The sequence below is a fragment of the Sus scrofa genome, chromosome 6 (assembly GCF_054392235.1).
Source record: "Sus scrofa isolate SSC_HxYL_T2T_F1_AM1 chromosome 6, Sscrofa_HxYL_maternal_Yorkshire_Landrace_v2.0, whole genome shotgun sequence".
Taxonomy (NCBI): Eukaryota; Metazoa; Chordata; class Mammalia; order Artiodactyla; family Suidae; genus Sus; species Sus scrofa.
This window is the reverse complement of record NC_139388.1, coordinates 2,650,479-2,666,461: the sequence shown is the minus strand read 5'-3', so window position 1 is coordinate 2,666,461 and position 15,983 is coordinate 2,650,479. Positions and strand designations below refer to the sequence as shown.

General features: G+C 54.0%; 1 protein-coding gene and 2 long non-coding RNA genes across 3 annotated transcripts in view; 2 read left to right on the top strand and 1 right to left on the bottom strand.

Moving 5' to 3' along the window:
- ZCCHC14 (zinc finger CCHC-type containing 14) overlaps positions 1–4,069 on the bottom strand; it is a 73,175-nt gene extending 69,106 nt beyond the window's left edge. The window contains exon 1 of the mRNA XM_084959265.1: positions 118–4,069. Coding sequence (XP_084815391.1) covers positions 118–526 — 409 coding nt within the window. The 5' untranslated portion in view covers positions 527–4,069. The remainder of the gene's footprint in view (positions 1–117) is intronic.
- LOC146402146 (uncharacterized) overlaps positions 1–15,983 on the top strand; it is a 345,416-nt gene that overhangs the window by 107,592 nt on the left and 221,841 nt on the right. The window lies entirely within an intron of this gene.
- Positions 12,309–15,983, top strand: part of LOC106510444 (uncharacterized) — a 66,438-nt gene continuing 62,763 nt past the window's right edge. The window contains exon 1 of the long non-coding RNA XR_002344450.2: positions 12,309–12,379. This is a non-coding gene — a long non-coding RNA (uncharacterized LOC106510444). The remainder of the gene's footprint in view (positions 12,380–15,983) is intronic.

The window sequence follows — 15,983 nt, the reverse complement described above, 5'->3', positions numbered from 1 at the left end:
CGGGCCGCCCCCCGACGGAGCCGCCCGGGCCATGCCGCCGCGCCGCCGCGCTGGGCCGACGGCCGTTACCCGGGACGGAGGCCGCGGCGGGCTCGGCAGCGGCGCTCGGAGCGGGGCTCGGAAGCGGGCGGCGGCGGAGGGATCTGCGCCGGCACTCGCCGCGGCCTCGCGCCTCTGCTCCCCGCGCCGCGGACGGATCCGGGCCGAGCGCTGCGCTCGCTGCTGACGGGCGCCGGGACAAGGCGCAAGTGGGCGGGGTGGCCGCCTCTCGCGACAGCCGGGAGTCCGGGCCCGCCCCCCTCGCTGATTGGCTCAGGCTGCGTCTTCTCGGACCTTGATTGTTCCGGGTCCCCAATCCGATTCGCTCCTGCGCAGACCACGCCTCCCGGGGGCTGTCGATCACGTTGGGACCGCCCCGGCCCGCCCCTCGGCGACCGGTGGAGTCCATTGGCTGGCGGGCCGGGCGTGCGGAAAACCCGGGGCGGATTTCTGGCTGCTTTTGTTCGCGCAGATTTGCGTGGAGCATTGTTTTAGGTGAAGGCCGGCGTCCAGCTTTCCTGCTTTATTCCTGAGCGTCACAATAGGGAGGTAGCGAGTGTCTTCGAAAAGCCGCTGGAGCGGGCCTCCGGACGCCTGCGTCGCCGTCCCCGCTCGGCCTCTGCGAAGCTGTGTGACCTTGGGCGAGTGGCTTGCGCTCTCTGAGCCCCGGGCGCCTCCCGCGAAAGGGAGGGTGATGACAACCGCCCCCTGGGCCCGGTGAGAAGGTCGTGAGCTCACAGAGGCCGGGCGCCCGCACCTCTGAGTCGGCTGGCCTGCCTCAGGGTGTGACGGGAACAAGGTTTGTGCAGAAACCTCGCCCAAATGGAGCCATTAAGTCGGCCTCCTTTCAGCGGGTTACTTCCTTAGCTCAGAGAACCGAGAGACTGCAAGTACACCGGCCAGGGTCAGGGAGCAGGAGGAACGCCTCACCCCCGCATTTGCATTGGTACGGATTTGGGGATAGGCGGGGGAGAAGCTGATGGCCCAACCACGCAGTGTCTTCCAACTGCAGCTAGCGGTCTGCCCTCCCCAGATAAGAAAACCGAGGTCCGGAAGCAAGGAATTCCTTCTTCCCTGCTCTTCCCAGAAAACCCTTCTTCTGAGTGCTGAGGTCTAGGACGGGCCTGTTTCTATATTCGTTCAGCTAGCTACATGGGCACAGGCCTGGTGAGCGCCAGCTTCTGAACCCCAGGGAGCCCCTTGCAAGCAAAGCCTGCCCTCCTGCCCTGCGGCACTGCCAGCCTGGTCCCGGCGGTACACAATAGAGATTGGTTGAATAAATGAATGCCTTTCTTTGGGACATGGTCTAAGGGACTAGAAACTTCCTAAGTAGACGTTCTGCAACCTTGGGATTTCAAAGTTGCACAAGACATTGTGGAGCCCTGGTTGGGGAGGGAGGAAAACTTACTCCTGAGTCTCCCTGAACTACCTGGCATTCTTGGCCCCCCCGGGAAGGAGCAGGCATCCAGGTGAAAGTCAGCCTAGGTTCCCAGGTGTATTAGCTCCTTCCAGGCAACAGAGTCAAGGGCTCTGTGTCCCTACCGGGTTTCTCCCGTCCAGACCAATTTCCACGAATAATGGAAATAACCCCTGTTCTCTTGGACCTCACTTTCTCAAGTGATTCAAGGGAAGTGGCCGCATTCCAAAGTCTGCAGTCTTTAAGACGTGAAGGAACCTGAAACCTAAAACAGTTCACCTTTGCTTTCTATTGATAAATTAAGTTCCTTGGAGTGGAAAGATCTTGAGACCTTATCGGTGCTGGAGATGCCCTCAAATCCAGGCCAACCTGGCTGTCAAACCCCTAAACTCTGGTGCCCGTCAACCTGGATTCCAGTCCCAGCCCTAGCCAGCTGTATGACCTTGGCTGTTGCTTCAACGCCTCTGAGCCCCAGTTTCCTTATCTGTAAAAGGGAGCTGGGAACCCTGCCTCCCAGCTGGCCGAGGAGGTCAGAGATGCTAACAGGAGCCCTCGCAGCTGAAACAAGCAAGCCGCAAGCGACTGAGTCAAGGTCTCCTAGCTCCCAGCCTCCTTCTTGACTCTTCTGCCTGTGCTGCTAGCTATTTCATGTATGGACTGGAGTGAAGAGTGTCCCCCAAAAGGTCACGTTCACCTAGAACCTCAGAATGTGACTTTATTTGGAAATAGGGTCTTTGCAGATAGAATTCAGATAAGAATCAAGATGAGGTCACAGACTAGAGTGGGCCCTATGTGAGATTGTCCTTATAGGAGACAGAAAAAAATAAGCAGAGACTCAGGGGGAAAAAAAAGGCAATGTGAAGACAGAGGCAGAGCTCTGCAGCCGAGACAAGCCCGGAGCCACCAAGAGATACAAGAGGCAGGAAGGATCACGGCCTGAACGACCCTTGGACTTGGTTCTGGCCTCCAGAACCATGAGAGAATATCTCTGTTATTTGCCACTCCTCATTCTGGTGCCCCAGGAAACTCATCTGCTCCCCTTTCCCCCTCAGTCTAGCTGCAGTCGAGTTCAGTTTAATTCAGCGGGTATTAAATCCTGTCCTGCAGGGATCTGGGGCTTCTAAGGACAGTGAGACCAACCCTCGACTTCAAGGAACTGATGGCCGGGACCCTGAGGTGGTTGGGCCACCAGTTTGCGCAGGAGCTTTCTCTTAGGCACACTGTCCCTGCCCTGGGAAGCAGCCAAGGGTCTCCGGGGAGGAGAGAGGGCGCACGCTGACTCGGCCCGGCCCCGAGGCCCTGGTTTTCTCTGCTCTCCCTGCCACCAGAGCTCCTTCCCTAAAACAGCCTCCAGCCCTGGGCCCTCTGGAGCTTCTCACTGTCCCTCTCTCTGCAGCAGGGGAGCCCTGGCAGCCACGGGACTTGACTGTTACTTCCGCTGCCTACAAAGTGGAGGGGCTGGGGGCCAAGGGAGGAGACTGGTGGGCATCCATCCATGTGAGCCGAAAAGGGGGCTGCAGGTAACCAGGAGGTGGGGCCCTGTGCTCAGTGAGGAGAGAAACCCCCCCAGCACTGAGTAGGACAGCACGTTCACTTGTTCCTGCAGGTGGTACCTGCCACGCGGTTAACTCTGGGCTGGGATGCCCCCGGGGAGTTCACTGTCTAGGCTAGGACAGTACGTCTGTCTGCATTTTCCGTAGAGCTGGGATGGAGCACACGTTTTTTAGAGAGAGATTTTGGCGTTCAGATTCCCTAAGCAAATGATTTTGCAATGAAGCTATGATGTGCCTGGGTTGAGTTCTTGCGTCTGAATTAGTGATTTTAATTACTACCGTAGGCAGGGACCAGGCAAGAGATGGGGCACCTGGACTCGGGGTACAGCACACCCCCCCCGCCGCCGCCCCCACCCAGCCATGGCCTGGCTTCTCTCTCATTTAAAATCCAGCCAGAGAGGAAGAGCTCAGAGGCCAGGTTGTGCTTAGGAAATGAAAACAGAATTAAGATTGTGACTCCGAGGAAGACGAGGCTGCCTTAAACCACCACGCGGCCAGTGTACACTCAGGTTCGGAGCCTGGACTCGCCGCACACTTTGCCCCACGGCACCAGGCCAGGCGGTGCATGCTCTCCGTTTAGATGTTTCCACTTGTCCTGGGCCCTGCCTTCTGTGACTGAGAAAGCAAGGGGACCCCTAAACGGGCCGGCCCTACAGAGTGGATCCCTAATCCTTCTGCGGGGCCCCTGGTGGTGCCTCTGCTCCCGAGAGCCTGGTCCTTACAGCGCTGTCGTTGGTCCCATTGTAGAGACCTGGGCTGGTCAGCTGTGGGCCTGTGGGCATGCGGTTCGTACGTGTTAGAGCCAAGTCCAGACCTAAGTCAGTTGCCTGGACTCTGTTCCTCGGGAGGAAAGCACAAAGGTGACATTTCTGCAAACTGGAGGTTCCAAAGGTGTCTGTGGCACAGCAGCTCTTCCTAGATGTGACTGCTGATTAAGTCCTCCTAGGGTCGTAAATGGCAATTGTCCCCAGCCACTCCCAACCTTGTTTCTGCAGGGCCCAGGCTCTCCTCCAGGGCAAACCTGCTCGCTTTCTTTCTCTCTCTCTTTTTATTTAAGGGCTGAACCTGAGGCAAAGGGAAGTTCGCAGGCTGGGGTCCAATCAGAGCAGCAGCTGCCAGCCTACACCACAGCCACGGATCTGAGCCGCATCTCCGACCTACGCCACAGCTTGCGGCAAGGCCGGATCCTTAACCCACATCCTCGTGGATACTAGTTGGGTTCTTAACCTGCTGAGTCAAAACGGGAACTGCCAGATCTGCTTTCCAGGTGTCTTTGACCTTGGCCTGGCAATGGTATCTCCGCAGTAGGAGTTACCCGGGTTCTGACTTAAGATGCAGATTCCTGAGCCGGACCCCAGCATTTGAGTCAGACTTGTTGGGGGGCAGGGTCTTGGAATCTGCATGGGGCCGGGTCCCTGGGGGGCACACGGAAGTTGGACACCTCCCATTGGGGGAGGAGTTCTTGCTTCCAGGCTTCTGGTGTGCTTCCCTGGGCCTGCAGTCCCGGTAACAGAGTCACAGATGCATCACAGCCGTGCCGTGCAGCAAGGATCTCCCTAGTTTATAGATGGGAGATGGAGGCTGAGAGAGGTCGGTCGCACCCAGGGAATCGTGAACTCCCACCGTTAAGTTCTGCAGCCTCATGCATTTGTGACCCACATTTCTCCGTCTTTACCCGACGGCTGCGATATCCTCTGAAAGCTAGCAATTCGCTGCCGCCCTCGGTTTTGTGTGTTGAGGGGTTGTGTTGGTTTACCTTTATTGCAGAAGTTTTCAAACAGACCCACAACTCAAGAGAACAGTCTCGTAACGCCCTCCATCCCTTGGCCCTGCGCCAACAGAGATGACGTTTTGCCATTTTTATTTCGTCTCTTTCTCCCTGGAGTGAGACAAATACATGTATTTCCTTTCTGGGGTATTTTTTTTTTTTCTTTTTAGGGCCGCACCCGCAGCATATGGAGGTTCCCAGGCCAGCAGTCCCAGTAACAATCAGTCACAGATGCATCACAGCCGTGCCGTGCTGTGGGTCGAATCAGAGCTGCAGCCGCCGGCCTCCACCACAGCCTCAGCAACGCAGGATCCGAGCCGCGTCTGCAACCTACACCACAGCTCACGGCAACGCCGGGTCCTTAACTAACTCACTGAGTGAGGCCAAGGATCAAACCTGAAACCTTATGGTTCCAAGTCGGATTTGTTTCTGCTGTGCCATGATGGGAACTCCTCTTTCTGGAGTATTTTAAAACAAATAAACTGGGGATTGTATATGCATTATATATAAAACCGTTGTTTTGTGTCACTGTGAGGGAATATATGCGTCTTGTAAAGAGGCCATAGCTCACTGAAAAACACCCTAAAAGTCAAATAATGTCACTTTTCCATCATAACCAATGTGAGCGTTTTAAAGTATGTTTTTCTAGGCAGTTTGGTATTCATGTCTGTCTATCTCTGCACACCTGTTTCTGCAAAAATGGTATATTTGGAGTTCCCATTGTGACATAGCTGAAACAAATCGACCAGGAACCGTGAGGTTGTGGGTTTGATCCCTGGCCTCGCTCAGTGGGTTAAGGACCTGGCTTTGTGGCCGTGAGCTGTGGTGTAGGTTGCAGAGGCAGCTCGGATCCTGCGTTGCTGTGGCTGTGGTGGAGGCCGGCGGCTACGGCTCCACTTCAACCCCTAGCCTGGGAACCTCCATGTGCCGCGGGAGCGGCCCTGAAAAAAAAGGACAAAAAGACAAAAATGGTATATTCCTTGGAAATAAGATTGTGCTCCGCATCTTACAGTCTGTCTTTCCCACCTCACAGCGTACCCCAGATGTCTGCCCACGTCTCTCTTGGGCATCTCTTCTGTGTGGTTCTCAAGGGCGGCCCAGAAGCTTGGGTAGATACGCCGTGGTTTATTCAGTTAATCCCCTCCCGTTGGGCATTCAGGTTGTTTCTGTGCCCTGTTGACTGAGTTTCAAAAGGCATTTCTGCGGGCCCTGGACTTTACCTGCCCCGCCCTCTAGATCCTGCGTGGGTTTCTGAGAATGACCAGGCAGCAATAGCGTCCTGGGCACTGGGTGGCTTCCCAGAACCCTTTTAGTCAGGATTCCACTGTTTGGTTTCAAGTCTCAAGACACAGGACACACCCGGACTCAAGTGTGGGTGAAAAACACATTCCAGAGGCAGAGAACGTGTTGTTTGAGTGACAGGGTAAAACTCTAACGTAGGGTAGGTTTCTTTTTAAACAAACATACCAGAGCTCACCCAACCCAGGAGCTCCCCTCCTACGCGGTCACCCCAGAAGGCAGGCCTGTTACTGCAATAAAACTGGGATTGCTTGAAAACCCATCTGTGAACTCTGATTTTTCGGCCACACCCGCAGCATAGGGTCGTTCCTGGAGCAGGGATTGTTCTGAGCTGGAGCTGCGACCTATGCCACAGCGGCAGTGGTGCTGGATCCTCAAGCCGCCGTGCTGGGCTGGGCACCGAACCGGCCCCCTTCCGCAGAGACAGATGGGATCATTAACCCACTGTGGCACAGTGAGGACTCCTGTGAACTCTTTTAAAACTGTCTCTGGAGTCACGGAGATACTGTTTGGAGGTACTGTTGCCTGAAAAGCCTTCAGGCTTCTAGATGCACTGAGCCTGGAAACAGGCTGTGCTCACAGACGCTGCTGTGTCTAGTTTGAGCAGAAACAGATTCAATTATAACAGAGAAGTGAGATTCGGTGGCGGGGTCAGAGAACCAGGTATGGATGCCATTTGGGGATCTTTCTGTAAATGAATTGCCTGTTCATGGTATTTGCCTATTTTGTCCATTTTTAAGAGCTTTTAATATATTAGGGATATTAGCCTTTTATCTGTGATTTTTTTTTTTAATTAAAAAAAATTTTTTTGGGCCATGTCCATGGCATGTGGAAGTTCCTGGGCCAAAGATTGAACCCGCCCTGCAGCAGTGACCCAAGCCACCACAGTGACAAAGTTGAATCCTTAACCTGCGCTGCCACAAGGGAGCTCCTATCTCTGATTTATGTTGAAAATACTCTCTCCCACCTTGTCAATTGCCTCTGACTTTGTTCGTGGTGTTTTTACCTTAAAAAGGTATCTCTTATTTTCAGGTAGTTAAATTTATTTACCTCTTCTTGTATTGCATCTGGATTAGATCTGTTTGGAGTTTACTCATAGGTGAAATACGAGGTATTTGATTTTGAAACCCAATTTTATGAAATGTCTAGGTCTGCCAAGGGTTGCAAATGAAAATCCTTTCAAGAGCTAAGCAGAATGTGAGATGGGAGAAGAAAAGAGGGAGGGTGAGGTCTGTGGCCAATCAGAGATTACGTTTAAAAAAATACCCGCACAGGGGTTCCCTTCATGGCTCAGCAGTAATGAACGGACTCGGATGATCCATTCCTGGCCTCGCTTAGTGGGTTTAGGATCCGGCATTGCCGTGAGCTGTGGTGTGGGTCACAGATGCGGCTCGGATCCCGCGTTGCCGTGGCCGTGGTGTAGGCCAGTAGCTGCTGCTCTGATTGGACCTCTAGCCTGGGAACCTCCATATGCCGTGGGTGCGGCCCTAAACAACAAACAAACAAAAAAACCACACCCCCCCCACACTCATAGGGGGTATGCTAGTTTCCTAAGGCTGGCAGAAACAAATGACCCCTAACTTGGGGCCTGGAAACAACAGAAATGTATCACCTCAGCTCTAGAGGCTGGAAGCCCAAGATCCGGGTGTGGGCTGGCTTCGTTCCTTCCCGGGGCTCTGATGAGACTCTGTTCCAGGCCCTTGTCCCAGGTCCCGGTGACTGACAGCAGTCCTTGGCATCCTTCACGCATTGCCACGTCGCTGCAATCGCTGCTCCGTCCGCACGTGGCCTTCTTCCCTGCGTGTCTGTGTGCCAACTTTCCCGCTCGGCCTAAGGCTACCAGTCATTGGATTCAGGGCCCGCCCCACTCCAGTCTGACCTCATTTAACCTGATTACACCTGCAAAGACCCTGTATCCTTCGTAGGTTCCAGGGAGACAGGCATTTGTGGGGGGGAGCCCCCGGCGCCTGTGGGTGGAGAGCCTGGGGACCTTCCGTGGATCTCATGTCGCTGTTGACTGGTCCTTCCTGGTGACGAAGGGTCTGCTGTGCTGGGAAACTCCTCAGACGCCATTGACTCTGAAAACGGGTTTTGAAAAACTTCGACAGCTTGTCATTGTCACATGATCGGAGAAAAGGCGAAAGAACCCAGAGGCCGGCTCTCCTGAGTCTGAACAAAGAGTTGGCCTTCCCTCCAGCCTTCCGGGGGCAGGCTTGTTTGGCCTCAATATTTGGGTTTCCCCTGGGAGGCCAGGCCCCTGCTCTGCTTTTTCCCTCAGTGTAAAGGGGTGAATTCATGCGAGTCCCTCGTGCCAAGAGAGAGCCCATTTCATCCAAGAGAAAGGGGAGGGCAGTGTCCCCCACCCTGAGAGCCAGGGGAGGGCTCATCTCCCCTGAAGGCCTCCCAGGGGAGGGAGAATTCTGAGGACCCCCCAACCCTGGAATTGCCCCCCGCCTCGAATATTAACCCAGATGCTGTTGTGAAGAGATTTTGCAAATGGACGGTCCCAGGTCAGGTGACTTTAAGGCTCGGAGATGGTCTGTGTGGGCCGGACCCATTCAGGTGAATCTTGTCAAATCAGAGTGATTTCTCTGGTGGGAGGAGGCGTCAGAGATTTTCGAAAGGTCAGAAACACAGGCCACGCCATCCCCTTTCTGCTCCGAAGTCAGAAGGAGCCACCAGGGAAGTGTGAGTGGCCTCCAGGGCCGAGTGTGGCTCCAGCCACCAGCCAGCAGGGGCCTCAGACCCACAGCCTCCAGGATGCAGGTTCTCGGGCGGAGGACAGCCCCGTGGGGGGACACCTGGGTTTTCCCCTGAGACCCGAACAGAGCACCTAGTCGAGCCTGTTCAGATTTCTGGCCCACGGAACTCCAGGTGATAAGTGGGGTTAATTTAAGCCACTAGATTGGTGGTGAGTCGTCATGCAGCTGGAGAAAGGACCCGGCCTCTGGTCTCGGAAGGTCGGAGGAGAAGCAGAGATTTGGCAAATCGGGCGACTCCACTGTTTCTGGCTGGTCCACCCCCGTCCTGTGTGCGTTGAGTCCTGCCACAGCGCCTGTGCCCTGCCCGAGACCGCAACACCCCGCAGTGAGCCAGCCGGCTGTGCAGAGCAATCAGACACGTGACCGTCTTGTGGTCAACCCGTGACTGGAGACCTGGGAACCAGGTGGGTCTAACCACATTTTTTCTGGCTGTTTTAGAACTTCCTAGAACCAAGGAATCTTGATCAAGTTCCTTAACAGTATCAATTCCCCCAGAAAATTTCATACCCCCACCAAAAAAAAAAAAAAAAAAAAAAAAAAAGCCTACACCAGACCTCCTGCCCTGGTGCAGGGGAAGCAAATCTGACTGGTATCCATCAGGATGTGGGTTCGTCCTTGGCTTCGCTTAGTGGGTCAGGGATCCAGTGTTGGCGTGAGCTGTGGTGTTGGTTGCAGACGCAACGGTATCCCGGGTGGCTGTGGCTGTGGTGGAGGCCGGCAGCTACAGGCCCGATTCGACCCCTAGCCTGGGAACTTCCAAATGCTGCCAGTGCACCTCTGAAAAGCAAAACGAAAAAAGAGTAAAAGAAAAGTCTCAACAGCAAAGTGTTTTGCACGGCTCAGTGCTGGGTCTGCTTGAACGTTAGCAGCCAGGGTGATGGGCCTCGGGGGTGATGGGCCTTGGGGGTGATGCTTACAGCCCCACCCCTCCCCCACATCATGGCGGTGAAGCTCTGTGACCCAGGAGAGTCTCCCCCCCGCCAGCCTGTTACAGAGGTAAAGACGAGAGGAGGGACTTGCAGCCCTGCCTGTGCAGGAGTGTCCCCTGGGCCAGAGAGACACGGAGCTTCTGCCTGGATAGATGACCCCGAGCCCTGAGCATCGTTGGGGGCACGATACGGTAGCAGCTGCCAGGTGTGGGTGGCTGCGAGGAGGGTCGGTGCCAAGCAGGGCCGTTGGGGCTTTGAGAGCCATGGTCTGCGGCCGGCTTGGGGACTCACATGTCGGAGAACAGCCCCCTGCAGGAAGAGGAGCAGAAGATGCTGGAGGGCTTCTTGAGAGGGAGGGTGTGAGGCAGGAGAAGGGGGGGTGCGGCCACTCAGACAAGGATGCCCCCCGGCCATGGGGGCAGTGGTAGGGGGTCTGATCTTGGAGGAGACGGCTCAGGCGTGGCCCTTACCTCCCTCCCCGAGACGACAGAAGCCCGACCTGGTCTCTGCTGTGGTTGTGTCCCCCACAAAAGATGCGTTGAAGTCCCGACCCCCGTTACCTGGAAGTGAGGCCTTTCTTGGAAACAGGGCCTCTGCCGGTGTCATCAGGCTGAGGTGAGGTCGTTAGGGCGGATCCTGATCCAACAGGCCTGGTGTCCTTACACGGAGCAAGCAGCGGGGGCGGAGGGGGGGGCGGCCGTGTGATGATGGGGCAGACACTGGGGTGACGCGGCCACAAGCCAAGGGGCACCTGGAGCCCCCGGACACTGCCCCTGGCCCCCTGCCCAAGCCTTCAGAGGGAGCCTGGCGCTGCCCGCACCTGGACCTCAGACCTCAGGCCTCCGGCCTCCAAACGGAGAGAATCCCTTTCTGTTGGTTTCAGCTGCCTGGTTGTCAAGGTGGCCCTAGGACACTGATCCAGCCTCCAAGGCAAGGCGGGAACAGCCTCTCGAGAATGGGCAGCCCTGCCCATGGACTACCTGAAAGCCCTTCCATCCTGTTCCCTCTCACTGATTGGACCACAAAGGTGGAAAACCAATGTTTTTGTGCCCAGTTTCCCTTGAATTCGGGAGTAACCGTGGGACCTGGTTCTGGCCAATAAGACGCAAGTAATTGTGGGAGAGTTTTCTAGACCATGCTGGCTTCTCTAACGGAAGGCGAAATGTGTCAGGCACCTGCGCCCGCCCTCATCAGACTTCCTTAAGCAACAGGGCCACAGCGCCGGAGGCCACGCTGCCATCTCGTCACCTTGTACCCAGTATCACCCGGCTGCTCAACCCTGCTTCTCTCACAAGAAAAATAAAGCCGTATTTGTTCAGGTTACTTGCGCTTGTGCTCCCGGCTGCTGGAAGCCTTCCTAGGTACTGCGGCCCGCCCACCACGCCTTCCCAAACCCTCCTCCCTCTGCTGCACAGGAGCTCCCGAAGCCAGGCCCAGCAGACCCTACCCCCCTGCCCTGACCCCCACAAAATGGAGATAAAGAGAGGGACTTCGAAAGGTGGCCGGAACGTCACATGAGCTAATGCAGGTGCTCAGAGGATGATGGAGAATTAGTGGCTGCCACCATTTCCAGAAGCCTCTTCACCCCCGGCCTCTGATGTCCGGAGGGCCTCCTCAAAGCCCTCGACGCTGGACTCTGGTCAGGGCGTGGAACGTCTGTCTCACCTGGGCTTGGACCAAGTGCCGCATGCCAGAGGGGTCCCCTCCCCTCAGTGCCTGCGCGTTGACGTTGGCACAAGCCAAGCTCCCATCAAAGCTCCCAAGCTCCCGACAATAATGGCCCTGTGTTATCAGGGTCGCTGCCACGGGGCCTGGGCACAGACCAGGAAGTCATCTGCCGGGGGCGGGGGTGGGCTGACGGCAAGTGACGGGGCTAGACCTGGAGGCCGGCAGCTCGCTGTGCCTCCTGCCAAGAGAGCAGGAGGGGCAGATATGCCAAAGGGACAGAGCACTTTCATGCCTCGTTTAACCTTGTGACATGCTTTGAAATCAAGATGTCATTATCTTCACCGGGCCAAGGAGGCGATCCCGCCTCGGGGAGGGAGAGCAGATGCCGGCAGGTTTCCTGACCTCGCGCCTGCTGCCCTGTGCCCTCCAGAAAGGCTGTAGACCAAGCCTGGGTCGGGATGACATCTCCGGGAGCGAGGCGGGTCACGGGCGCTCAGGTGACCCTGGTGTTAAGGGGCAAACACCTCGGACGGGACCCGGGCGCTTTGCATCAGCAGCTCACTCTGCCCTCTTGGGACAGAAGAGACTGAGACTCAGGCCACTTGCCCGTGTGGTCAGCCAGCAAGGACAGACGCCGTGTCCTCTCCCCATTGTGTGACCCTAAGCAATGACTCTGGGTTCCGGACCAAAGAGAGGCCTGGGCCCTCTGTCGCAGCCACAGCAGCTCTGATGTGTGTGTAGGATGTACGCTTGTGTATGAGTGTGCATTTGATGGCAGCTCCAGCTTTTGTCTGAAGAGGTCCTGGCTAACGTGGTTAACCAGGGGTCTTACATCACACGCGATTCTCAGTAACGAGCCTTCTTTTCTTCCAGGCAGGGGCAGAACCGTGCGGAACCATCAGAGCCATTCCTGGCAAGACCGTGCTGGCGCGTCCCAGCCAAAGGTCAGTACTGTGGACACACATGTGCTGGGGGCTTAATTAAACTCGAAGGTCGCGAGGGCCGGGACCATGTCTGATACTCTCCTGTCGCCTTTGGTTTCCAGCCCTAGGTGGGTGCCTTGCTCATAGTCGGCACGGCCTACCTGTTGGATGTGGTCGCTCTGAATTCCCAGATGAGCGTTTGCGATGTTTCTTCCAAACAGAAGCATTTTCTTCCATAAAGCGTATAGCTCTGCGCTAATTTCTCCAAGTAGTGGCATATCTTCCCTATCACTTATGGTGTGTTTTGTGCAACGATGGTTCTACCCAAGTGCTTGCAAGGTGGAATGTTTTCCAAAATATTGCTGTTATTTCCTCATAACATAGCATTAATCCTAGGATGGGCAAGACTTGAGCTAGAACAGGATTTAGCAGTCAGACTGGTTAATTTCTTAACTAGCCCACGAAGAAAACAGGTGAAGGGCTACGGTTTTGGGTCTTACTTTAAGTCTTTAATCCATTTTGAGTTAACTTTCACATATGATTTGAGAAAGCAGTCGAGATTATTTTTTAGCTGTCCTGTTTTCCCAGCACTATTTGTTGAAGAGGCTGTCTTTTCCCCGTTGTGTATTTTTGCCTCCTTTGTTGTAGATTAACTGATTGTGGAAGGGCGGGTTTATTTCTGGGCTCTCTATCCTGTTCCATTGATCTAAATGACAATTTTTGTGCTGGTACCGTACTATCTTGATGACTGTAGCTTTGAAATAAGAGCGTGTGATATCAGAATTCCTGTCATGACATAGTGGAAATGAATCCGACTAGGAACCATGAAGTTGCGGGTTCGATTCCTGGCCTCAGTCAGTGGGTTAAGGATCTGGCGTTGCCTTGAGCTGTGGTGTAGGTCACAGACTGGCTCGGATCTGGGGTTGCTGCGGCTGTGGTGTAGGCCGACGGCTACGGCTCCAATTGGACCCTGAGCCTGGGAACCTCCATATTTCACAGATACAGCCCTAAAAAGACAAAAAAAAAATTTTTTTTTTTGAGAGTGAGCATGTGATATCTTTAGCTTTATTCTTCTTTCTCAAGATTATTTTGCCTATTTGGGATCTTTTGTGTTTCTACACAAATTTTAGAATTATTGGTTCTAGTTCTGTGAAAAATGTCATTGGTATTTTGATAAGAGATTGCATTGAATCTGCAGATTTCTTTGGGCAGTATGGTCATTTTAACAATATTAATTCTCCCTATCTATGAGTACTGTATATCTTTCCATTTCTTTGTATTGTCTCCACTTTCTTTCATTAATGTCTTACAGTTATAATTACCTTTTTTTAAAAATGTGAGGTGACGGAGTTCCCGTCATGGTGCAGTGGAAATGAATCCGACTAGGAACCTTGAGGTTGCAGGTTCGATCCCTGGCCTCGCTCAATGGCTTAAGGATCTGGCATTGCCGTGAGCTGTGGTGTAGGTCACAGATGTGGCTCAGATCTTGTGTTGCTGTGGCTGTGGTTTAGGCTGGCAGCTGTAGCTCTGATTGGACCCCTAGCCTGGGAACCTCCATATGCCATGGGTGCAGACCTCAAAAGCAAAATTAAATAAATAAATAAATAAATATAAAATGTATGGTGAGAAACACTTAAAATCTACTCCCTTGGAAGGTTTCAGGGCCACAAGACAGTATTAACTCTACTCCCCATGTTGCATAATAAGCCCCAGAATTTATTCCTTTTGGAACCGAACGTTTGTACCCTTTGATGAGCTTTCATGACTGCTATTTGCGATGACTTCTTATGCAGCGTTATTGTGGCCATGGTTATCTAATGCAGTAGGCAAATGTCAGCGCATTTATTAAACAGACACTGAGGCATAGCACAGAGGTCCATGACACTGTCTCTCTTGGGGAGTTAATAGCTCTAGATGGGGAGCATGATGTACACACAAGAATGAAGAAGTCCCTCAGAATCACAAAGGTCTGCCATTCTTGGGTCTCACTTCCCAAGGCAATGAAAGCTATGGCCGCCAGGCTTTATAGTGGGCACTTCGTATATTTAATCCTCAGCACAGCTCTGCACTAGTCAGGATGCTTTTGACTATAAGTACCAGAAAATTCAACTTAAAGGGGCTACGCAAAAAGGAAATTCATTGTCAAAAAGTCCTGAGGTGTGAAGGCTCCAGAGTTGGTTAATGTGCTGACTCAAGGACACCACCGAGGACCCAAGCTTCTTCTGTCTGCCCTCCTCAGTGTGTCAGCCTTGACCTTAGTCTGGCTCTCCTCATGCTCACAAGTGGCTGCAACTGTCCCAGCCATCACACCTGGCATCCAGAAGAAGAAAGATTATCTTTCTTTGTGTAACGATTTTAAGGGCGACAAACAAAGCAAAACAAAACCAAATCTTTCACTGAAGCCCCTTAGCTTAGTTTGTATCATATACCCATGCTTAAACTAACCACAGAGAGGAGGAATGGAGTTATCTGAGGCTCACAGAAGTCATGTAACCCGCAGGTCACATCTGGCATGCTGTAGTGCCAGGTTGCTAGCACAAACCTTGTCTGACCCCAAATCTCTCTCCACTAGACCACCAGTTGCTTCACACATGGTGGCAGGTTTGGATGGGGAAGGGCTTAAATCACTTCAGGGTGCTTGTACCCTTGTACGGTCGTAATCGCAGTGGCCGTCGTACTCCATTAGAGCCAGGACGTCGTTGCACCGTAATCATTCCTTCTGCAGATGGACGGATACAGTCTAGCCCCGGATAACCGCATAGCTCATTCCAACATTGTGTGAAGGTCAGGTCTGCCCGTCCATCACAGCCCCCAAACAGCCTATGGAGTTTTCTTCTTCTTGTCCACCGCTAGGCCAGTTCTCTGGGAGCCGGCCACCTGTTTGGCTGCTCTAACAAAGTACCATAACCTTAGGAGCTTAACACATTTAGTATCTTACAGTTCTGGAGGTGGGAAGTCTGAAATGAGTCGTAAAAGTTTACAAATGGGTGTCAGCAGGTCTCGTTCCTTCTGGTGGCCCCGAAGGAGAGGCCGTTTCCTGGCCTTTTCCAGCTGCTAGAGGCACCCACACCCCCTGGCTCCAGGCGCCTCCATCCATCCCCGAAGTGCATCTCTTCCACCTCCGCTTCCACCATCCATCCCATCCTGTTCCTCTGACTCTGACGTCCTGCCTCCCTTCCTCTGTTGAGGCTTTATGATGATATCAGGCCCCTGATAATCCAGGGTAATCGCCCATGTTAAAGTCCTTACTTTAATCCCGTCTGTGAAGGCCCCTTGCCACATAAGGTCACATACTCACAGGATTAGGACGTGAGGTCTTCAGGGCCTTAATGCACCTCCTACGATGTGAATGCCAGTCCCTGGTGGAGGGACCGCCTGTGCATTCAAAGTCCCACGTGCTCAATGCCCCAGACGGGGACCACGCTCCTGGACTGAGACCACCTGCTGAGGACCAGGAAGGGGTCCTAGTTGATTTCTGAAGACTAAAGGAGCCACCTGACTTTACAAATACTGGCTTTGGGGAGTTCCCGTTGTGGCTCCGCAGTAATGAACCTGACTAGTATCCTTGAGGACATGGGTACCATCCCTGGCCTTGCACAGGGGGTTAAGAATCCAGCGTTGCCGT